General features: G+C 43.5%; 1 protein-coding gene across 1 annotated transcript; it reads right to left on the bottom strand.

The window, feature by feature from the left end:
- Positions 1–622: 622 nt before the first annotated feature.
- On the bottom strand, positions 623–21,272 carry CAMKV (CaM kinase like vesicle associated). Its single transcript, XM_053292770.1, has 10 exons — positions 21,164–21,272; positions 19,557–19,688; positions 16,403–16,477; positions 15,431–15,569; positions 14,076–14,196; positions 12,232–12,307; positions 11,863–11,999; positions 10,229–10,307; positions 9,485–9,572; positions 623–7,065 (listed from the first exon to the last, which is right to left on the bottom strand). Exons 1-10 carry the CDS (start codon positions 21,256–21,258, stop codon positions 6,700–6,702), a joined length of 1,308 nt encoding a protein of 435 aa, XP_053148745.1. The 5' UTR covers positions 21,259–21,272; the 3' UTR covers positions 623–6,699.
- Between the last annotated feature and the right edge of the window lie 1,306 nt (positions 21,273–22,578).

Below are 22,578 nucleotides of genomic sequence, written 5' to 3'. Positions count from 1 at the left end.
CCTTATATCCCTACCTGTTTGTTGTAATTACTTCATTATAACATGAAGTTTTTTTTAATAAAACTGTTAATTATAAAAATATACTCAACTGCATTTTGTCAGCAGCTTTTGTCTGGTACAAAAGGGAATAATGGGAATGCGCGGTCTCTGAACATATATGTTGGTGGCTATACTGTGTGTCTTGGGCATGCCAATAAATCTGGGCCCTTGCTTGAGGAGCAAAGTGTTTACAGGTTAACAGATTTTATTCTCAGACTAAAACAGGGTTTATATGCTGACTGGATTTTAAAGGTGGGGAGCTCTGTGGAATAATAAAAGAACTATTTTTGGCAACTGGTGTTTTAGGGCATGTCTACTCTACACAAATATATTATCTTTAACTAGTTATACTGGTAGGGCTTCCTCCCAGGGTTCAAGTGGGTGGAAGCAGAGGGCTTACATTCCTTTAAAACAGATATAAGATTGTGCTGTAGAAGTTGGTTAGGTGTGTCCTTTGCGATCTCTGTTTTTCTAGCCTTATTCACAGCCTTGGCGTTAATTAGAAAAAGACAGCCCTTCAGAGGGCAATGAGTGCAATGGAGAGAGAGAGAGAGAGAGAGAGAGAGAATGCACTAGCAGTTACTCTGTTTATCCTTAGAACGGACTTTATTTATTTATTTGGTGGTACAGTGCGACAATTACACAGGAATTTCTGGGTGGCTGTAGTTGAAATAAAACAGTTTCATAGACCAAACTCAACTTACAAACATGCAGCTGCTTGTGAGGGAGGAAAAAAGGGAAAGAAATGCTAGAGGCAGGAACTGAGGCAGGCAGGTGGATGAGAAGGCTTCCTATTGGAACCCCAGACGGTTCACATCAAGAGCCAGGTTTCCTTTAGTGTGCCTTGGGTAGGAGACAGCCTGGGATAGCCAGACCCGGGGCGGGAAGAGAGGGTGCTAGTGGTTCATGCTGAGGGCTGCCATCTATTTTCCTGACAGAGGCTATCTGAACAGGTGCATGACAGCCAGACTCAGCAGGTGAAGCTTCTCTCAATATTAAGATGCAATGATATTGAAAAGTATATCTGTTGAATTTCTACATGTTATTGAAAGGCAACATGTCCCTATTGGGAAAGGAAATGGCCACCAAAGCCTCACCTAACCTTGGAAGTGACTAAGGTGAGATAGATAGTAAGCAATGCTGAGCAGTGTGTATGGGGTTTTACAGCTCTCTCCATTAAGTTACATGTGGTTCTCAAGCTGTTGTGTCACTTGCCCTGTGCTCCTTTTCTTAGAGGGGCCTATAGAAACACCTGTGTTCCATGTGATCTGTCATTCTTATGGCCCAGGCTTTTACACATACTAGAACATGACTTTCTGCTAAAAGCAATCTATCCCGAAGCCACAATTTCCATTTAAAATAAGCTCAAGCCAAATGTAATTTTAAAATCCTACCAGTTGAGAGATTAAAGCAGGCTCTAATAGTTGAGTGGGCACACCAAGAACCTCTATGCATTTGTAGCAATCTAGGTACTGGCCAATCTGCAGCCTAATCTAGAACATTTTTGTTCTTTTGATTGATGCCTTTTAAAACAATCTGTGAAATGATCTGGGCTCCTTACTTTAAAACAAACACCTAAAATATAGTCACCTGTCTTCTGACAGCCACCTAATAGCGCCATGGGGAAATGACTTGCCTAGCGAGCAAGAGGTTGCTGGTTCAAATCCCCGCTGGTATGTTTAGCAGACTATGTGAAACACCTATATCAGGCAGCAGTTATATAGGAAGATGCTGAAAGGCATCATCTCATACTGTGCAGGAGATGGTAATGGTAAACCCCTTCTTTATTTCCAAAGAAGATCACTTTGCTCTGTGGTCGCCAGGAGTCGACACCCAACTCGACAGCACACCTTTACCTTTATCTTCTGACAAACTTTCCATATGATCAATGTTTTCCCCCAATACACTCAAGATTCTAGATCATCTGCTCCTGCTGAGAGTTAGGATTTTGAGTAAAAGTATTGGGAAAAGACACTCATAAAAATTTGTCAGAAACTAAGAAACTTTCTCTAGCTTTAAAGGAAGGGCCTTTATCTAGCTTTAATGAAGGACTGAAGTAAACATCTGACTCCACCATTTTAATCTTTAGAGTGGTAAGACATAAGAGAAGTTAGGAGCATGTCTGCTTGGGTGCCATTCTCTATACTAACAGTTACAATTGAGTAACGATTGAGACGAGAGCTGGCCAGGACAGGGACCCCCGTTACAATTCTGCCACCCTACTTTAAGGGCAAGGAGCTTCTGTGCCACACAACAGCACAGGGAAATCGCTCTTCTAACAAGCCACTTTGAGCAAACAGCAGATACTACAAGAGCTGGTGTTTGCACTGGCCTGCAGTTCTAAGGTTAAACACATCTACAGGGCAAATATACAATGCTCTACATATAACACATACACAGTGTAGTTTTAATGGGATATGGCTGTACATACACAGCAGTGCTGCAGGTCCACATACTACAAATAAGAGGCTGCCTTCTGTTCATCTCTCTTTCTCTCTCTCACACACACACCCCACAAACCATACTAAAGTGATGCATTAATCTCGCACATACCTACGTATTATACAAATCATACATATTCTAAATGCATCCAGTCCACAGCTTTTCGTTTCCGACAGGAAAGCAATTATAGTTGTGGGAGGAACAGTTTTGGCTTCTTATACCAGTTCATATCATCAGCCATACATAGTACTCATGCTCTCCTTTGGAAAGACAACCGCAGAGAGGGGGCTCAGGAACTAATTTGCAGCAGGAACACCAGTTTCCAGTCCTTGGCCGCTAGGGTGGGTGATGACAGTTGGAAAGCCTGACAGACAGAAACCGACAAGGTTTTTCTGCTGTGGGACTCACTGTTCTTTCTGAGAGATTAACCCCTATGCTCCAGCAGGCCCCTTTTTGCAACTTAACTGTACCAACAGGAGGTGGCAGTGTGATTATTACTCCTGATTTAGGCTGCTGAGACTATGTGGGTGCTAGTATTTCTCTTGTAGAGAGAAAAGCAGCCTGCTGCTTCAAGAAACCTTTGTTTTTTCTAGAGCCCAAAGTAATACAATATTTTTCAATACATAGATAATTGGATAAAATCAAGTGTTTCTTTTGGGGCTCATAAATCCAGTTCACACATGTAATCAGCAAGCCTCCTAATGGTTAAAAACCCCCACACACAGCGACTGACATGAGCAGCATTATGGCACTCTAGTGCTGCAGACTCCTAAGGCAGGCCTGATACTGTTAAGAATTGGCAGTAGCACAAGCAGCACTTCAGCAGTTCTCCCCATTGTTGTGAGAGGGGGAAACTGAAAACAGCATCAGGACTGCATTGGGAAACTACAGCAGTCCCGGGGTACAGCATCATGGCTCCAAAATGCTGCACATCATCTCAGCCACTAATGGCATAAGGCTATTTTGTGTAGCAAGTGCCTACAAGTGAGCCTTTATGTGGTTCTGGTGATTTCTTTTTCTTTTTCTGTGTCATCTTAAACTGCAAAAATAAAGTTGCTTATGATGGCATGATAAAAACATCCAGAACCTCCACATTTTCCACAACTGATTGCATGTGTGAATCAGACTTTGCCTAAGGCTCACACGAGGGGAAAATGCTGAAAGAAAATACCTGCACTTATCAGCATATTCTATACTGGACTGGACTGTGCAAAATTGATATGGCAGAGTCAGGTAGTGACTTTTAACACACACAAAAGTAACTCGAGGACTTGCCCATAGTCTGTCTTCATGGTGTGAGGCAAAAGAGTAACTTCTGCCTCAGAATCTGCTATATATCAGGAATGAAGAGGAGGTTGTCATGGATATCATATCACACCTGTGATGTGGTTGAAGTCTTCTCATACTGCCTGAACAAAGCCCTCCTGTGAGGTAGGAACAAAATACGGCAACAGGCTGTTGCTCAGCAGCTGTGTGAGAGAACAGCAGTGATGCAATGATGTCAAGCATTTAAAAATCTCAGTTGTTAAAATTATAGCCCATGTAAACTTGAGTTGCAATGTAAGTTATGTTTGGTGGCCACCTGGGGTCTCCAAATCCAGGTTGCTGCCAAGCAGCTGAGAAGGGGGAGGGCTGTGATTTGATGGGGGAAACTGCCCCTCAGCCCCTGTTCTTGCAGTTGCAGAAGACACATCTGAGAGCTCCAACTGAGGTATAGTGGCTGAAGGAGCTGCATAGTACCCCTCTTCCAATTTCTCCCTCCAAGACACATCCTTTCCCTGCAATTTTTCAGCCATTGAGTGCGGGGTCAGACTCCCAAATGTGAGTTGACTGCTGAATGCTTGGGAGTAAGTCCCATTGGACTTAGTGGGCTTTATGAGAAAGTGGATCACATACAGGGCAGTGTTTCATGGGTGTTTTGTTACCAGGGCACTGCTGCACCTTCTAAATGCAAACTCTGCAAATGCTGAAACCGTGCAATGAAGTTGCTCAATTCCACAACCATTGGAAATAATGGCCATGTGACCATGTGATCACACAACTCCCTTGTGCAAATTCAGTGTCTTCACAAGTTTACTCTAGCACAAGTTGTGTTTGGAAGACACAGCTGCACCCATGGTGTGCAAAATGCCCATGGAACACTGCATAGTATGTGAGTCTGTCAGTAGTCTCTGAGTACATATCCTGCGTCATAGTCCTTGGTTATTTTATTTCTCATCTTTGTTCACAGCCTGGATTAACATATCTCATGAATAAAACACTGGAAAGCTAATTAATGTTTCACATGTGGCCATATACCATTATAGAAGTGGTACTTTTATAGCATGTCAACCGAATTTTGAAAGAAATAGGGCATTATTAAATCTCCTAGTGTATAAAACAAAATTGATCTTCACAATATAGCTGGCCGTAGAGACACCTCTTCATCTCTGTTTGAAGATAAGGAAACAGCAGTACAGAATAATGACAAAAGTGGGGATCGGAGCGTTTATTACATAGGCTCGAGAACACTGGCTTTTGAAATACAGTGTGCATATTTCAGGGTGAAGGAGAACGATTTCATTATCATCTGCTGGCATATGAGCTACTTGCTTATTTCAGTTTTGGAAAGGACATGTGATCTACTAATTACATTTCCTCTTCCCTTTATACCAAGCCAGTTTGTATCCCTCTCCTTAACTTGGTGTCTCCAGAAAATATTTTATTTCTTCTTTTCCTGTCCTAGCCATTGGAATGAGGAGACCTTGCTAGCCATTCAGGACTAAGTTAGATGTTATGTGGAAGTTTGGTGACTGGAACTCTCCATGTCCTATATTTGTTAAAAAGCAGCCTGGGGGTGTGCGTGATTTGGATCAAGGCCATGAAACAGGGGAAGAGGGCCCCCTAAGCCTTTCCTTTCCAATAGCAGCTTTGGGAGAGTGATTTAAGTCAGTGAATTGGTGTGAGGGGGAAAGATTAGGCCCATTTTTCCCAGTATATTGGCCTGGATCCCAATTGTCCTTCACTCGTGGTTGCTTTTTAAAGAAATCAATGTGTGGGGTTCTGATCATGGAACTCTCACCTGACATCTATTTTGATCCTAATCCTCAAGATCTACCTGTTCACACTACAGTGCTGATCTGGAGTTCATCTGTGCATTAACTTCTCCTACAGCACTGTTCCCCCAAAACCATTGCTGTTCATCAGGAGGCTCCTCTACAGCTTCCATAAGCCACAAACAACATTATTATCTGTGCTGAGTTCTTGATATAAAGTGGTACAACTCCAATAATAAAAACATAAATTAAATTAAATGGGTAGCTTCCCAACTGCCTTTAATCTTCCTTGCCCCATCCCATTTACAGGTGACTTGCTTTCCAATGCAGGGGTTTCCGTTGTCCCCAGAAAGAACTGTATCCACATAACATAACAGATAATCACATAATTACGTCCCCAACTGTGTTAATATAGTGACAATTTGGTGGAGGGTCACACACACACACTGCATATGGATTTGCATTAGCGTTGTTCACACACAACCATATGGTGGACATGGAGGTAAATTGCTATGGAAGGTCTCATCAGCAGCTGAACACATGAATTCCACATGCATCCTGTATGGGTATTGGCTAATTTTACCAGTCCAGTAATATAGCAGCATGTACATCTCTACATCACCCAATAAGGCTCTAGCTGCCTTATGGGGACCTTCATCCCACTCCCCCTAACTCCACAGCATAGCTGAGTGGTCAGCTGAAGTGTATGGCTACTGTGTCTGATCGGGTTGCCCCAGCTTCTCCCAACCAGGCTTAGAGAACCACAAAGCTGGTTAGCAAGAGAAAGGATGGCAGGACAAACGAGTGCCCTAGGGGCAGCTAGTATGCCAAAAAGAAACTGATGATATAGTTCACCAAGTGGGGCAAAGAGAAGGAAAGCAACAGAGGAAAAGGGAAAGAGAGAGAGAGAGAGAGAGAGAAAGAATTTCATGCAATGGACTGGGCCTCCACAACTGTCTGTTTGCCTGGGCCCGTCAGGGTCACTCTGGACTCTGTCACATAAAAAATAGAAATCCTGCTGGCACCTAGCTGGAGACACATAGAGTCAGACAGACTGACAGCCACACGCAGAGGGGTTGGTTGGGAAGCCAGGAGAATTTAGGGTACCATGCCAGTGACTATTTACAAAGAGAGATACAACAAAGAGAGGTACAACCCCACCCTTGCCCTGCTCCCCTCTGACTCAGCCAGTCTCCTCATTCCAGGACTCTGGGGTGGCACTAGGAGCAGTGGTTTCTTCCCCATTATACGTAGCTGGCGCTGCCGGTGTTGGAGCAGGAGTTTCTCCTGTAGTTGCTGGAGCTGCCGGCGTCGTTTCCAGGCTTGCTACTGCAGTGGCTGGAGTTGCCAGTGTCGTCACTGGGGCTGCCTCAGTTGTTGCTGGAGCTGTGCTGTCTGCTTCTGCTTTAGCCTGCACGGTGGCGGTGGTCTCTGTTGTGGTGGCACTGTCTGTCGTTGTGGCAGCAGCACTGGGAGGTGTTGGCTTTGCTCCGTCTGTGTGCTCAGGAGCCCGGAGTCTTTTCATCATTGTGGTCACTCGAACAGCTTTCTGCAGGTTGGAGAGAGCAGGGGGCTTGCTCATTGGCAACAAAGCAATGTAATTTCCTCTCCCTGTGGTATTCCTGGGACAAAGAGCAAGATGCTCCTACACCTCTGTCATGCACTCTCTCCCACAATTTGAAATTACCATTTCAAAATGTCATGAATTGCTTGGTGGTTTTTTTTTGTTTTTTTTTACCTCAGTGTGTTAGCACAGGAGAATCTCAGCTTTATTTTTAAGGGTGCTTTCAATGCATGTGACTGCAGATAAACACTTGAGAAGAGAGACTGTTTATAATATATTCTCAAGGCTAAGGCAAGGCTACAGCTGAAAGCAAGCAACTGGGTCCACAAAAATGGTTGTGCTTTGTTAGGCCATCTCATGATGAGTAATCCAGCGCCATGAATTTTGGAGCCTTTACATAGTTGAAGCCTAGGAATCTTCAAAAATTGCGGTTTAGGGCTTCAGCTAATTAAAGAATTTTAGTTGTTTTATCAGTCTGACTTGTAAATCAATCGATCAATCAAATATTTTCATATTTTACAGCCACAATAAGTTTAAACATCGTGAAAGAAAGGGCAACTTCTTTTAAGTATAAGATACACTTAACAAACAAGGAGCTACCACTCATTGCTAGACAAATCAAATATAGAAATATGAAATGTTCTCTATAGTAAAACACTGACATAACCTCCAGTATAAATTGTATGCCTTCCAGGTCTGCCATTATTGTAGAAGATCTGGATTTAAACATTATATGGATAATAATTCCATCTGAGCACTGTCTGCTTCAAATGCCTATGGTTCTTGGTGTTAAAAATACATATCCTGAAACATATACTTAAACACACACAAATTATTGTGGATACAAACTGGAAGGGAAACCTATCTTTAAGTTGCTTTTTCAAAACCTGAAATGCAATGAGTGGTGCTAGTACAGTAGGAAGTCCTTCAAGAGTTCCAAGTCCCAGCATCTTTGCTTCTTGCCACCTCCACACGTTAGCAGTGGATACAAATTAAAGTTTTAATTGATTAATCAAATTGATTAAGCAATTAAAGCTTGCACTGCAGTCCAAACCCATTCCCTCCCTCCTCCACTGCTCTCAACATTCCCTGGGAAACATCTACTTTACATTCAGCAAAACCTAATTTCATTAGCTCATGATCCCAAACCCAGTATTAATTGCTCTGAGTTTGGATCATGCAACACTGTTTGTAAAAGGAACCCAAATTCACAATAGCTGTGGAGGCATGTGTGCGTGTGCACAATCTACTTTATCCAAACATTTCTGCCTTTTCCTCCAAGGAGCTCAATGTGGCAATACAGCTTCACAACAGTTGGAGGTTAGGCTGAGAGATTGCCCAAGGCCACCCAGCGTGCTTCCATGAGGCCATCACGGGTTTAGAATGCATGTAGACTAGAGAGTTATGTATCAGCCACTTCAAGGCCATGTATTATTGCTGTATGGTCTAGCCACAAGCCTATGTAGTTTTCTAGAAGTTTTAGACTATATGCTGTAGGATTACCCAGAAGCAAGGGCTTCCTGTCTCTCAGCCAATACAGAGTGAGCAGCTCTGCCCTTTGTGCTTAGTTCAGTTTCCTGGTCTTATGAAGGGATAATGATGGAACCTTTGTGTGAATAGTTTTCTTAGTCAAGCCACCTAGTCTTCTAGATCTTCTCACCTAGTGAAGTATCTACCAATATCCATCACCTTCCATAATGCCTTCTAGATGGTGAGTAATTTGCATGCATGGAAGTAAATTAAAGCCTTTGAAAACTAGTTGGTAATTGATACTTTACTTGAGTAGAACACTGATTGTCTTCTCAAGAAGGTCGTAACACCCAGTGAGTTTCAGAGCTGAGTGGGGATCTAAACTTTGGTTTTCTTTTCTGTATGCCATCTAAGGGAGTTTCTATAATTGTTCTAAGGGGACAAATGTCCCTGGGCCCCTCTGGCTCAGTGACAACTTGCTTTTCATTCTTCCCCTCTTGCCTCTCTGATGAATAAGGTGGCCAGGGAGGAGTGCATCACCACAATTTGTTCCAGGGTTCACTCCAACCTTGCTTGCCCCTACTACTACTACAACAGATATTTTTATGGCACTTTTCAACAAAAGCACTGACTCGACGGCACAACTTTTCTTTTACTTACTCATAGAAATTACTCTGCATCGATATTACTCTATCTACCACACTATTGCTCAAGTACTGTATATGCAGTGAAATATGAACAATGGCATTTCCTGGCTGCAGTGAAACTCAGCCTAATTTCTCACAAATCTAGTTAGCTTTCTGGGAATAAAACCAACACCCAGAAGTGTTGGAGACATAAGGAAGAGTCAGAGAGGGAGGCTTCAGGCTATCTCAAACTTTCTCCAGTGCAAGAGATGAATCTTGCCAGCAGCAGCAAGTGCAGGCAACATTACCTTCCATTTTGCCCTGGCAAAATTTTTTTCAATCTGAGCACATACTCCATCCTTTATGTTCTTGTCTGAAGCTGCATTGCCAGAAATCCTGGGGACAGAAAATATGACAATGAATAGCACCTCTCTAGACAACACTCTCCCCTTAGTCTAACTTTCTTGCTTAGCTTTGCTCTCTGGCCAAGGCTGCTGTTGGTGCCTAAATGGAAAGGCCCCTTGCTATTTCCCTAGGTGGCAATTACCATGATGCTCTCAATCCACATGTTGAATAGTGTAAAACTCTAAAATACCCAGTCGGTTGCTGCTGCTTCAGCTTTATTCCATTTCATTCTAGAGCTAAGGTCTTCTGTGCCTCTCCTCTGGCACACAGAGGCATACTTGGCCCAGAAGCTGTGTTAGGTCAAAACCTGGCTCTTTATAAAGGCCTTTGCAATGGGCCACTGAAGCCAGTTTTGTTGCAATATTTGATAAACTGTGATTCTCTGCTTTTAACTCAGTTGTTGTGTTTTGCTTATTTTAGGTATTGTATTGCTTTTGTTTATGGATGTTTTAAATTTATTGATTTTGTTTCCTGCCCCGGATTTGTTATTAACAAAGAAAGGCAGTTTGTAAATTTTGCAAATACATTTAAAATGGATACTATATTAAAAGTCCCTACTCGTCTTATCTTTGCTTCTCCCACTCGATTATTGTCAAAAGAAAGCACACTTGCTCCTCTTTGTTCAGAAGCAGCCAGAGAATCCTTACCATTCATGCGAGATTGCCTCCTCTGCTGTAATCCTCTGGTCTTGATCCACCTCCATCAGACGGGCCACCAGGTCTTTGGCTGGAAAAACAAAAGAGGAAAGCTACTTGCCACCAGTTACCTGGGATGGGGTGGAGGGTCATGGCAGAAGAGCACTCTGCAATGGATGTGGAAGGACCACTTTCACATCAGGCAATTCAGATGTATCTCTGGGCCAAACTAGACTTTATACAGGAGATTTATACAGGAGTTTCCTGATGTTTGTGTTAAATGGAAGGCAGTTGCAGGGGGCTGCCAGTTTGGAGGAATGGTGTCAGGATTTGCTCCATCATAGGAGAAGCCCGTCAACTTTTTTTTTTTAGTCTTAAAAATGGATTGTATTTTTGTTTTGTTTTGTGATTTGTTTGTCGTGTTTTATGGGTTTTTATTGGATGTTTTTTAATGTGTCGTGAGCCAACCAGAGAACAATTAGTTACAGGGTCGCTAAAAAAAAAGTTTATTAATAACAATAAAAATATCATCCCTGGGCTGCACCCAGGGATAACCACCCCCCAGATACTTCAGGGCTGGAGTAGCTAGAGCTGGTCACCTCCTCAGAAGAGAGCTGCAGACTTTGTGCTCTCCTGCGGGACTCCTGCTCCTTCCCTGGAGCTCCCTCCATTGCTCCTGAGTGGCCGGGAGTGGAGGCAATGCTGCCCCAGGGCAGAGCTCCAGCCCTGAAGGCAGAGTGTTTCTGGTTCCTTCCCAACGCGCCTGCTTGTGGGGAAGGTCAAGGCCAGCTTAGGTGCCTCCCCTCAACCAGAGATCCAGGAAGGGATGGGACTCTCACCAGCTACATGAGCCTCAGTTAGCATCCACCTTCTGCTGGTCCAACAGCTCCTTTTTAGGGAGCTGCCTAACAAGGAGAAAGGGGCTGCTTAACCCTTTCCCCTCTGGTTGTTTTTACGCTCAAAGTTTTGGGCCCCAAGCAGTGTTCTCTCTATTTCCCCCCCCCCATCTGTTGCAGAATGAATTTTGTTCTGGGTGGAAGTATCAAGGCAATGTGTGCACACATGTATTCAGAGTTGGACCTTCCTGATTAAACCTGAGTGAGATCTAAAATTAACTGAGCGCACACACATGCGCATGACTTAGAGAGAACACTGGCCCCAAGCTGCTTTTGCACCCATGAGTGGAAAATATCTGTGGGTGCAAAATAAGTTTGTGCCCCCTCCCCAAAAATCTTGAATGGAAGGGTAGCTGAAGGTGAAGGACTTAAGCAACCTCTCCTACTACCATTCCCCCAACCAAACTGGATACTTTCTGCAATTAAAAACCCAAACCAGGAATCTGTTACATGCACCTCTTGTGCAATGTTTAGTTTAGTTCCTTGCAATCAGTCTTCTGGGGAAGATGCTAGTCCAGGCAGGTGCATCTCAAAGTGTCCTAGACTGGCACCCACTGCTGTTCATGATTCTCTCACAATGATATGGTGAGAGCTAATGTCATGGGACAGACTGCTCAACAGATCAGGGGACTACTGAGGCTGTAATGATGACTGGTCAGAATTTGAGGGTGTGTCTCCTACAAGTCACAGCACACATCTTCATTCTCTTTAACCATCCCTCTCTCTGCTGCCCAGTTCAAGGAGCCTTACCTGCCTGTGAGATATCATCCCAATAGGGAGGGTCGAACTCATAGTCACCAGCCAAGATCTTACGGAACAGGTTCTTGTCATGGTTCTCATAGTCATCCTCGTCCATCTCCTCATAGAAGGGTGGGTTCCCTGACAAGCTGCAGATGGGAATAAGAGGAGGAGATCAGCTGCCTGAACTTTTAGAGGTGGTAAGTGTGTGTGACTGGCCACACACCATCTATCAACTTCCTTTTCAAGTTCCAAGGGAAGATCATTTTCTGTAATCAGTTTCTAGTTCCTTTTCTTTGCCCATCTCTCTTCTGTTCTGTTGTCTGCCCTCCCACTGCAGATAGGCAGTTTGACAGGCTGCCTTCATCTCTTTTTACTTACAGAATATACATGATCACACCAATAGCCCAGCAGTCCACGGGCCGCCCATATCGCTGGCGCCCTACAACCTCAGGAGCTGCAAGGACAGAAACAGGATGTGAGTGATATTCCAGGGGCAGCTTTCTGTTCCTCTAAAACATCTCCATGAAACAAAGCTCTAGGCCTTATGTTTTCAAAAACAGTGCCTTTATCAGAGCTAAATTGTGTATTTAGAAATATCACATGGTACATCACCCTCCTGGGATTATACATCATAATAGTGCAGGAATTATATATATGTGAATGTGTAAAAAGTTCCTGCAGTCAGACATCCAGCATAACAGGGAAAGGGCTAGGCTATAAGTTTTCTCTCCAACATACTAGATCTCCATGGGCAGGCGGTGGTATTTCTGACACAGAGATGAACTCATGCTCTTCAATGGTCCAACCATTTCAGAAGCATTTAACACCTGTGTTATAAGACATCCTCACGTAAACCTCCTCTCACTTTTTGCAGGGTGCATTTTTTAAAAAAATAATGTGCTTGCAAAAGGGAAGTAACATGCTGGAGCCTACACGTGTTGGGGTGTATGCACACTTACAGGTCCCCGTGCTGATGGGATCTCAAATGCATGGAGGTGAGAGGTTCATGACCATAGCCCCTCCCCTACACACAGAAAATACTAGTAGGGGAGACCTGGCATTGACTGAGCAAAGTCATTTTGCATAGATTACACTTGCAGGGAAATTCAAGAAATTTAAATATATGTACTCTGATATAAATTTTGTTATTAATGTGCTTGCAAAAGGAAAGTAAAAGAGTTTGAAATTTGTAGGATTTCAACTTCCAACATGATTAAAAAAAAAATTACCACCATTTGATAAATTTGAACCTGAGTAAGTTTGAATCTGCTCTTCTGCTTCTCTTGGGCATGATGTCATTTTGGAATTGTTCTGACTATTGAGCATTAAAAATCTGAGAACAATAATAGTTAAACTCTGACACTTGTACTCAGAATTTCCTCTAAAAATACAATCAAAATTATTTTAACATTATTCCCTGAATGTATTCTGGTGTACAAAGTAGTGCATTCAGCTAACTTCAGTGGCAGGATTCTGTATGCACAAACAATGCCACAAACAAACTCTTCAAAATATATAATAGATCATGTGTATAGAGCAGGCCCCTCTTTACACAGAGGATCAGCAATTCCATTGAACAGGGCTGATAACCTTTCTAAAGTACCAGACAAGTGGCCATGCAGTTTTCATAACTGTGCCATAGCCTCCCTCTTGAGGATAGACGTTATCAGAATGAAGAATGTCTACAGAGCTTTTATGTGTTATTAGCTTCAAGTCAGCCCTGTGAGAGAGGTTAGACTGGGAAATAATGATTTGCCCAAGGTCACTCAGAAAGCTTCATGGCTGAGTGGGGATTTGAACCCAGCTCTCCCCAATCCTAATCCAATGTTTTATCTACTGAGGCACACTGGTTCTCCTCTCATAGGGCTTTACATTGTCACAAAGAATGGAAGGGGCTCAGTATATAGGTGGAGGGAACAGTAGGCGAGGCTCTTTCTATATGGGTGCCACTATGGAGAAGAGCCAAAAGATTGTTTTCACTGGTGTGTCAAAATCAGCTATCATGAATTTTGCTCCTTCCAACATTAAATCTCACAGTCAGATATCAAAGATGTGTGTCTTCTGGAGAGAGCACTGATTGCTGTATTTTATTTAGGTATCAGTGCCTAAAATTGGAAAGCCATGGCCAAGAAGTGGTGGCAAGTGTATAAATATCATGTATTTTCCAATGATGGGTCCTATCATGGCCTGACTTAGACAATGTTCACCATGCCATCTCTTACCTAGATACTCAGGGGTTCCACAAGGTTCTTTGATAAGCCCATTCTCCAGCTTGGCCAGGTGAAAGTCACTGATCACAATCTTGGAGTTCTTCAGGCGGTTGTAATACACTAAATTCTCTAGCTGCGGGGAACACAACGGGAAAGAGGAGGGTAGATATGAATGAAAATAGGAAGATGAGAAACATGCGTGTTGGGGTGGGGGGAGGGGGGCAGTTGCCCCCCCTCACCACCTGGATTGAGCCAGTTCCCATTAAATTCTATGGGACATAATCCCAGGGAGGGGGGTATTGTATTGCTGGCTTTGCCCCTGCTGCCTCCAGAAAAGGCCCTGCGGACATCTATGATAGGAACTGTAAGGAAGAACTGTAGCTCAGTGGCAGAGCATCTGTTTTGCATGCAGAAGGTTCAAGGTTCAATCCTTGACCTCTTCAGATAGGGCTGGGGATGAAACCCTGGAGGGATACCGCGAGTTAGTGTATGTGTGTATATTTATTTTGGCCCAAGGCCAGCATAAATACAAGAAAAAGAAACAACAATAAAATACATAAAACATTAATTACGGAGGGATACTGTGAGTTAGTGTAGACAACACTAAACTAGATGAACCATTGGTCTGTCTCAGTATAAGGTACAGTAGCTTCATATTTTCAACACAATTCCTTTGGCAAACTCCTGATTGTGGACATCATTCCCACGTACTCTCACAGATGTGACATTCTGCTAAGCAGAATAAGACACATCGAGGTGAGTCTCACAATCAGTGCGCCTCGCCAAGAGTGGGTTAGCGCAGATGATCAGGCAGGAAGACCGCAGGCCATCAGGCGGGGAGCCCTGGGCGGCTGGATCAGCCGCCCACACAACTGCCGGCTCCGTCACGGAGCCATCGTGGGCTGTGTGGCCCCCGGAAGCTCCCTTAGCCCGCTTTTTGGTGATTGTGAGAATCGCCTCATCATCTTTTCTGAAAATGGATTTTGTTTTTACAATGCTATTTTTATTTTACAATGTTATTTTATTGGCTTCTTCTATTTCACAAATCATGAATTGTTTAGATTGTGAGCCTTTTGGGAACAGGAATATTGACATTTGTGGGGGTGGAATGTTGGAAGCTGCTCTGAGCCCATGGGATGGAACAGGATATAAATTAATTACATACATATATTTTGGGGCGGGGGGTTGTGTGTGCATAAAAGAAATGTGGTTTCTTACTGAGCCACAGCGAACTGAAAGGGCAGCTTTGCAGTGTTTGCTCATGACTGCTTCTGAATGGAAGCAAGTGTAAATAAGGTTAGGATGGATAGCAAGCAATTGGCTCAAGTGTTTGTGCAGCATCACAGGAAGGTGGTTAACCAACTTGCCTTGAGGTTCCTGTGTACGATCTTGAGTGAATGCAAGTATGCCACAGCCTCCAGCACCTGCCTGATGACATTACTGGTGTCACGCTCAGAGTAGTAACCCTGGTCCAAGATCCAATCAAACACTTCCCGGCCGGTAGCCCTGCAGAAAGGAGAAGGGACAAGTAGCAGCAGTGAGAACATGGAAATTGGGTGTTTAGCATATATTATTGACACCAGGATTCTTCAATGGAACTGTCATAGCAGTTTCCCCATAGTTTTGCTGGACTGAGAGCTGATGCAGATGTTACATTTAACATGGAGGTATAAGCAGATGTATTAACAATCCACCTCAGTCATCACATGTTTAATGTCTACATTGTGGTTGTGGGATAAAGGAAGATGTTCTAAGCGGGTTTTCCCTTTCTTTTCAAGATATCCCATGACACGTTGCTCATTGTTTAGGAAAAAGTTTTCTAGGTTTTTCCTTAGTGTCTGCACTTTTCCAAAACTGAATCTTTGCACACACTGCTCAGGTGAACAAAGGGTGCCACTACACTGCAGTGCCAACCATCAGAATGCCATAAGAGAACCTGAACATGCCAGATAATGGCAGAATCTATGATGTGGATTCCTGAGGTAGGAAGCTGGAGAGTCAACACACACCTTACACATGATATGCCTTCAAACCAATACAAAATTTCATGTGAAAAGACCAGAAATTACCAAGTAAATGTAATGTGCACATGTGTAAAGACAATGTCATGAGTGGTGTGGAGAGAGAGTGAAGAGCAAAAAAGTATTAATTGTCTTTTGAAGATCAAAGGAGCTTCTGATAATTGGGAAGGATCCCTTCAGGCACACATTCTTTATAGTGGCAACAAGATGGTTCACACCCGTGCATGCACACTAGAGTAACCTAGGAGTCCTGGCAATGCAAGGGGAGAGACAAATATCTATGTGGTATCTTAGGAGTTCTGGATGACATCCACTTACAGCTCCAAGAAGAGAAAGTACTCTTTCCGGGTAACATACACATCCACCAGCTGCAGGATATTGGGGTGTTTTACCCTGGAGGGAAAGGCAAAGCAGAGAAAAGTCAGGGTTTGGAGAGACCTACTGCATTAAAATTGGATTCTGTAGCCAGTGTCTTTGGCAGATTCCTGTCTGAACTCTTACTGAAAACTTCCAAGATGGGATCTTGTAATCATTATGGGTGAATACTTCCGTTCTGTACCGCTTCTCTTATTATGAAGCCATTTGTAACCTACATTTGCTTCCACATAGTTTTAAGCCATAGTCTGAAGTTGTTCTATCCTCAGTGATCCGATTGATTATTCATCAGTTATTCAGAAGATGAATAATTACTTCTTTCTGAAAAGTGTCAGTCTATCTCATATATACTTTAAATCTCCTCTTTAGGCTATGCAGCATATCCAATTCCTGTAGCCTTTACTTACAGAATTAGCCTTCTAGATCTTCTATCATCCCTGCAACTCTTCAATCTTTCTCTGCTTGTCAACATCCTACTTTAAATGTGTTGTTACTCAGTGAACACAATATGTTAGTGTAGTGCAGAGCAAGGTGTACCATTAATTCAGAATCTGACAAAACACTGCTGAACACTTCTTACCTAACCCCAAATTGCATGTCCCTAGGGGCGTGCAGGTGCCAGAGGATACATTTTCTGCCCTCTGCTTGAACTCAGTAATTCAGACATGAAGAAATCTACCACAAAGCTGTACTGCTGAAAAATGCAGCAAGACACAATACTCTATTCCAATAAAAAAGCAAAGGAAAACTGAGTTAGGGACTGATGCAGAAGGGAACTGTAAGATGAATCCTCGTGCTCTCCCATGCCTGTGCATCTTCTGGGATTTTTATACCTATGTGAAAATAAACTTCCCCTTTCCATTCCTCTCCCACCTCCAGCAACACCAACTCCTCCTGCTCACTTTATCACTCTTACAAGTAATAAAGTGATAAAGTCCTGTCCTCCATTCTGCACACATTTATTCCATTTTGCATCCTCAATTTTGCACACATTCCAGTTAGAAGGGAGCAGGGGCCCAGCAAAAGAGGTAAGCATTCTGAGAGATCTCTGTCTCTGTGCATTCATTTCCACGTGCAAGTTACTCCAAAGTACAGATGCAACAGTTGTGGGGCAACTGCTGGTTGCATACAAGCATTCTGAGGGGTGGCAGTGTGGCAGGAACCCCTTTTCCTGCATACCAATTAGGCTTTTTTAAAAAAGAGGGGCAGGATCCTACTGTGGATCCCCTGCTCCCTGGGGCATCAACACACTTGAGGGAAAGCCAGAGGTCACCCCATATATGCTCAAGAGGTGAAGCTAGGTAATTTTGGAGCCTGGCCCTAATGGTGTTACACCATTAGGGCCAGGCTCCCCTCAAGATAAGCAAAAATGTTTTATTCCCTTCCATTTTTAGCTCCTTGTTATGATGTTATCCATACTTCATTGTGGCCTCGAAATGTATATCACACCACTATATCATTTTATGATACCATTATATCATACCACAGAGACCATGAGCTTTCCCAGACAGCAGGCTTTACTGCAGGTTTATTGAGCGGCTTTACTGTGAGTTCGAAGTTGCCCCCAAAACCCGACACAAAAAGTGGATTTTTTTTAACCCCAGATATAAATTGGGCTACACTCTAAGGTGCAATTAAAAACCTGAATCATGTGTGAAGTGCTCCCCGATAGCTCACAGGGACATCGGGGTAAATTTGGTCGATACGTGAATGCACTCCTCCATTCCGGAGGAGATGCAAACTAAAAGCGAGTCAGCGTGGTTTAGTGGCTAGAGTGCTGGACTAGGACCGGGGAGACCCGAGTTCAAATCCCCATTAGGCCATGACACTAGCTGGGTGACTCTGGGCCAGTCACTTCTCTCTCAGCCTAACCTACTTCACAGGGTTGTTGTGAGGAGGAACTTAAGTATGTAGTACACCGCTCTGGGCTCCTTGGAGGAAGAGTGGGATATAAAATTTTAAATAAATAAATAAAATAAAAGCCGGGTGTAGAAAACTTTCATGAATAAACAGAGGCATTTACCATCATTGTTTTTGCCAGTATTTAAATAGCAGTGACAAACACAGATTCAGACCTGCCACTTAAATAAGCTGAATGCACTACTTTTTAAACCAGAATATGCTCAGGGAAAGGTGAAAGTTTCTTTGGGGTTGGTGGTATTTTTAGAAGAAATTCTGCATAAGATACTGCAGCACCCACTGTCCTGCACATACCACATGCGAGAGGAAGACCGTCCTTCCTCTCGCCCTTCTCCTCCACTCGCTCTGTTTGGAGTGTGGCAGCCCCAGCAAAGGCAGTAGCAGCGGGGGTGGCGGGGGAGAAGCACAGTGACGAAATGCTTTGGCAGGTACGGGCAGTGGTGGGGGCAGAAATGTGGTAGTGGGAACCAGCAAATCTTCTCCCATCCCTGTCCCCAGCCCCAGCAGCTAGTGTACACCACCATATCCCCGCCCCTCCAGCCTGGCAATGGCTGCATTGCCACTCAGGGAGAGTGGTCACGTTTGCTTGGCTGCCCAGCGGGACGGAAAGAGATTCTGGCACGGTGTCTGGGAGGCAGAGTTGGGGGAATCCCCACTCCAGCTCTGGATCTTCCTCATTGCTCTTTGGACCTCAGAAGCAGTGCAATGACAGTTCTGTGTAGAAGATGCTCAGTATCAGCTGGGTTTGGCTACCTGAAGTCTCCACACCATCAGTCCTACTCAGGAGGAGGAGGCGGCAGTGTCAGCGTCAAATACAAGCTTGGTGCATTTTTATATTGATTTATTATGTTAAAAGTGTTTTTCTTGCTTTCTGTTGTTGTAAACCACTTGAGTGTCACAGTACCCAGCTGCTGAATGAGGTAGGAAGAAAAACCCTCAGACTCAGTTACTGCTTCACATATGATCACAGAGGGAGCCTCTGCCTTGTGTTTAAACTCACAAATGACTGAAAATCGGGAGTGTGCCCAGCTCCCAAATTAGGGTCAGAGGCTTCCTGCCCTATTCTTGATCATGAGAACCATGTTACTGTCTCCTGCTCTTGGTAAAAAGTTAAGATGACAACAGAGCAGCAGAAGCAGCAGACCTGTCAGTATGTATGGACACAATCACAACTCACATTTTCAGGATGATGATCTCATTCTTTGCTGCCTTCCGCACTTTGCGTCCATCCCTTTTCAGAAACTTCTTGCATGTATAGAGCTTCCCTGTTGACTTCTCCTTGGCACGGAATATCTCACAGAACTCCTCTCTGGAGAAAGAACAGCCACCTTGCCATTTAAAAAGCAGTCCAGCCCAACCGAGACTGAATAGCTCAGCTTCAGGGATCAGCCTTCCAAGAGCGAGCACAGGCCTTCATTTGCAGCTGATTCTTACTAAGTTCTTGCCAAGCACACCAACCCAGGTCCCACCAAAATTAGTAGCCTCTGTTTTTAGGGGAAAAGGCATAGGGGGGAAGAAGAGGAGGAGCATCTGTCTCCAATTATATATTCTTATAGGTTTGTGTTAGCATACAGGGAACTGTGAGGTTGGCTAAAAAGAGTCAACTCTTTTCTTTTTGTTTTGCCTGATTTTCAGTGAAGGAGCCTTCTAGAACTCAAATGTGTTCTCCCTGTGAAGTCTGGCAAAACCCCAAAGAGTGTGATCTCTGAATCTCAGTTCATTCTTCTTAACCATGAACTCATTCTGAAGCAAGTGACTCTCCTCTTGGCATGCAACCTTCACTCCTGATTTGCAATATGGGGATAATGATATGGCCTGTCAGGATTATGTGCCACATTGGAGAGGAGATATGGACTTGTGGTAGTGATCATCAGTTGTCCCCTTTGCTAACAGCATTCACCCTAGTTTGCATTTGGATGGGTGACTACCATACATGTGAGCACTGTCTGCTGTCAGATATTCTGGGGTGGTAGCTCAGAGGTAGTGCATCTGAAGGTCCTAGGTTCAATCCCTGGCATCTCTAGGCATGACTGGGAAGATTCCTGCCTGAAACTTTGGAGAGCAGTTTTATTATTACTATTCAGTGAGCCAAATCACACATTATAGCGGATTTGAGATGGCCACTGAAAATGACCTCCTCTCTCCCTATATTGTGTAGTTTCATTTGCTTGTGCTGCTTTACTGCACTACCAGCAGCCAAGGAAATGGAGCAGAGGATGGAGAAATGCAGGATGTGATGTCATGGTTAAATGAATTTGCATACTATAGAGAAAATACAGCAAGGGAAGACCATCATCTTGTGTCTACTATGACCTGAAGTTTGGCTCCCTGGTCATCTGCAGAAGCCCTCATTTTTATTGATTTAATTTAATTTTCTATTTATCTGGCTCACAGATTACACAGCAAACCACCTGTCTAAGCAATAGGTTGCTTCCGCAACACTTTAACCACCCCCCAACACAGCTTGCAAAAGCACAGAGGCCATGCCCACTAAAGAGTATGTCCTCATTCTCCTGCTTCTATTCCCATTATTCCCAAACAGCCCTGTGTCCCTCCCAGGCACCCGCTAACTGAAAGGTGGACCAGTGATCACCTTCTCGACTCTCACTGTATTCACTTTTAAATGACACTATATAGATTTCTATTCTAATTTCCCCCCTAAAATCATCTAAATTCAAAATCAAAGAATTGGCTTTACTCGTGATACAGTGGCTGGTGTGTGGGCCTTTCCCTTTTGCCCAAACAAGACATAGAGAAAAAGTCAGAGGGCAGCATAATACTTACGTTTTGATGACCTGCCCCAGATCATATCTGTCAGTCACCTCAGATGGCTGGTTATAATCCTTTTTATCTCCCAGGGTAACACATCCAAACGGCATTGCCAAGCCCGGTACTGAAAGGTAAGAGAATAATATAAGATCACTGCCTTTAGATTCAAAGTAGTCCCCGGTTCCATAGTGGGGGCCTTGGGGGACCTGCTTACTACTACACTGCTGGGCAGGATTCAATGGCCAGGACAAGGAGTTGGCACTCTAGACAAATGAATTCTCTTCTATTTGGTAAAGCGGCTGACATGATGAGAAAAAATTACTCAAAGTAGTCCCATTGAAATTAAAAGGACACGTTTGGCAATGCCTATAAAGGTAAAGTGTGCCATCAAGTTGATTTTGACTCCTGGTGACCACAGAGCCCTGTGGTTTTCTTTTGTAGAATATAGGAGGGGTTTACCATTGCCACCTCCTGTGTTGTATGAGACGATACCTTTCAGCATCTTCCTATATCACTGCTGCCCAATATAGTACCAGCGGTGATTCGAACCGGCAACCTTCTGCTTGTTAGTCAAGCATTTTCCCTGCTGCACCACTTAAGGTGACTAAAGTGACCCATACTTACCCTTTAATTTCAATGGGACCACTTTGGGTAATTTTCTGCCTCCTATACAAAGCAATATTTTGTAGTTTCTGGACTTATTTCCCCCTCACCAAGAGATGCATGCACAGTCAATTCTTGTGTGCAAGTCTAGGAATTTTAGAAATTTGGTCTGACAAAAAATGAACCACAAATAAGATACCTAGGTCAGGACTGAGATTACTCATCAGGGAGCTCACATTGCTTCTCAGCTGTCACACAGTGATAGTGACAGGTGTATCATTAACACATCTCCAGCAAGTGTTGTTAACCATAAGCACACTGAAGTATAGTGCACTAAGCTTAGCATCAGAAACTATGCTTCTTTTTCATGCTTCTGTTACAAATCAAGGACTACCATGTTAAGTTTTCTTTTTTCTTTTCTTTTTTCTTTTCTTTTCTTAAAAAAAAAGGCTCCCAGTTCTGAAGGCATTTGAGGATCTCAGGATCCTTTACAGGGGAAAAAAAGTAAACTCTTTTGTGCCCTCCCCACAGTACAGAAATGTTTTTTAAAAATGCAGTTCTTAAAATGCTCAGTCGAGCAAAATAAATCAAGTTATCTATTATGTGGAAAATTTCATGACTGCATCAAAATTTGATTCTTTACCAGACTGGCACTGATAAAGGGGAAGTGTCATATGAGTGGTATCGCCGTGTCTCTGGCATCTTTAATTATAAGATCTGAAATTGTTCCAGTGGAGACTGGTGGCCCCCAAAAGCTGTGGTGCTCAAAGCTCAACCCTCATATCTTCACCATTGCTACACTTGTTTTGCAAGTATGTTACTTCCTT

Source organism: Hemicordylus capensis, chromosome 2, assembly GCF_027244095.1.
Source record: "Hemicordylus capensis ecotype Gifberg chromosome 2, rHemCap1.1.pri, whole genome shotgun sequence".
Classification (NCBI taxonomy): domain Eukaryota; kingdom Metazoa; phylum Chordata; class Lepidosauria; order Squamata; family Cordylidae; genus Hemicordylus; species Hemicordylus capensis.
The sequence above is the reverse complement of the archived record's forward strand: the minus strand, read 5'-3'. Positions and strand labels throughout refer to the sequence as shown.

Coding starts and splice junctions, on each gene's coding strand:
- CAMKV (XM_053292770.1), bottom strand. CDS start 21,258: ATGCCGTTTGGATGTGTTACCCTGGGAGATAAAAAGGATTATAACCAG. Junction 14,197..15,430: donor TCGTACACAGGAACCTCAAG/GCAAGTTGGTTA, acceptor TGTTCCCCGCAG/CTAGAGAATTTAGTGTATTA. Junction 7,066..9,484: donor TTGCCAGGGCAAAATGGAAG/GTAATGTTGCCT, acceptor TCCAACCTGCAG/AAAGCTGTTCGAGTGACCAC.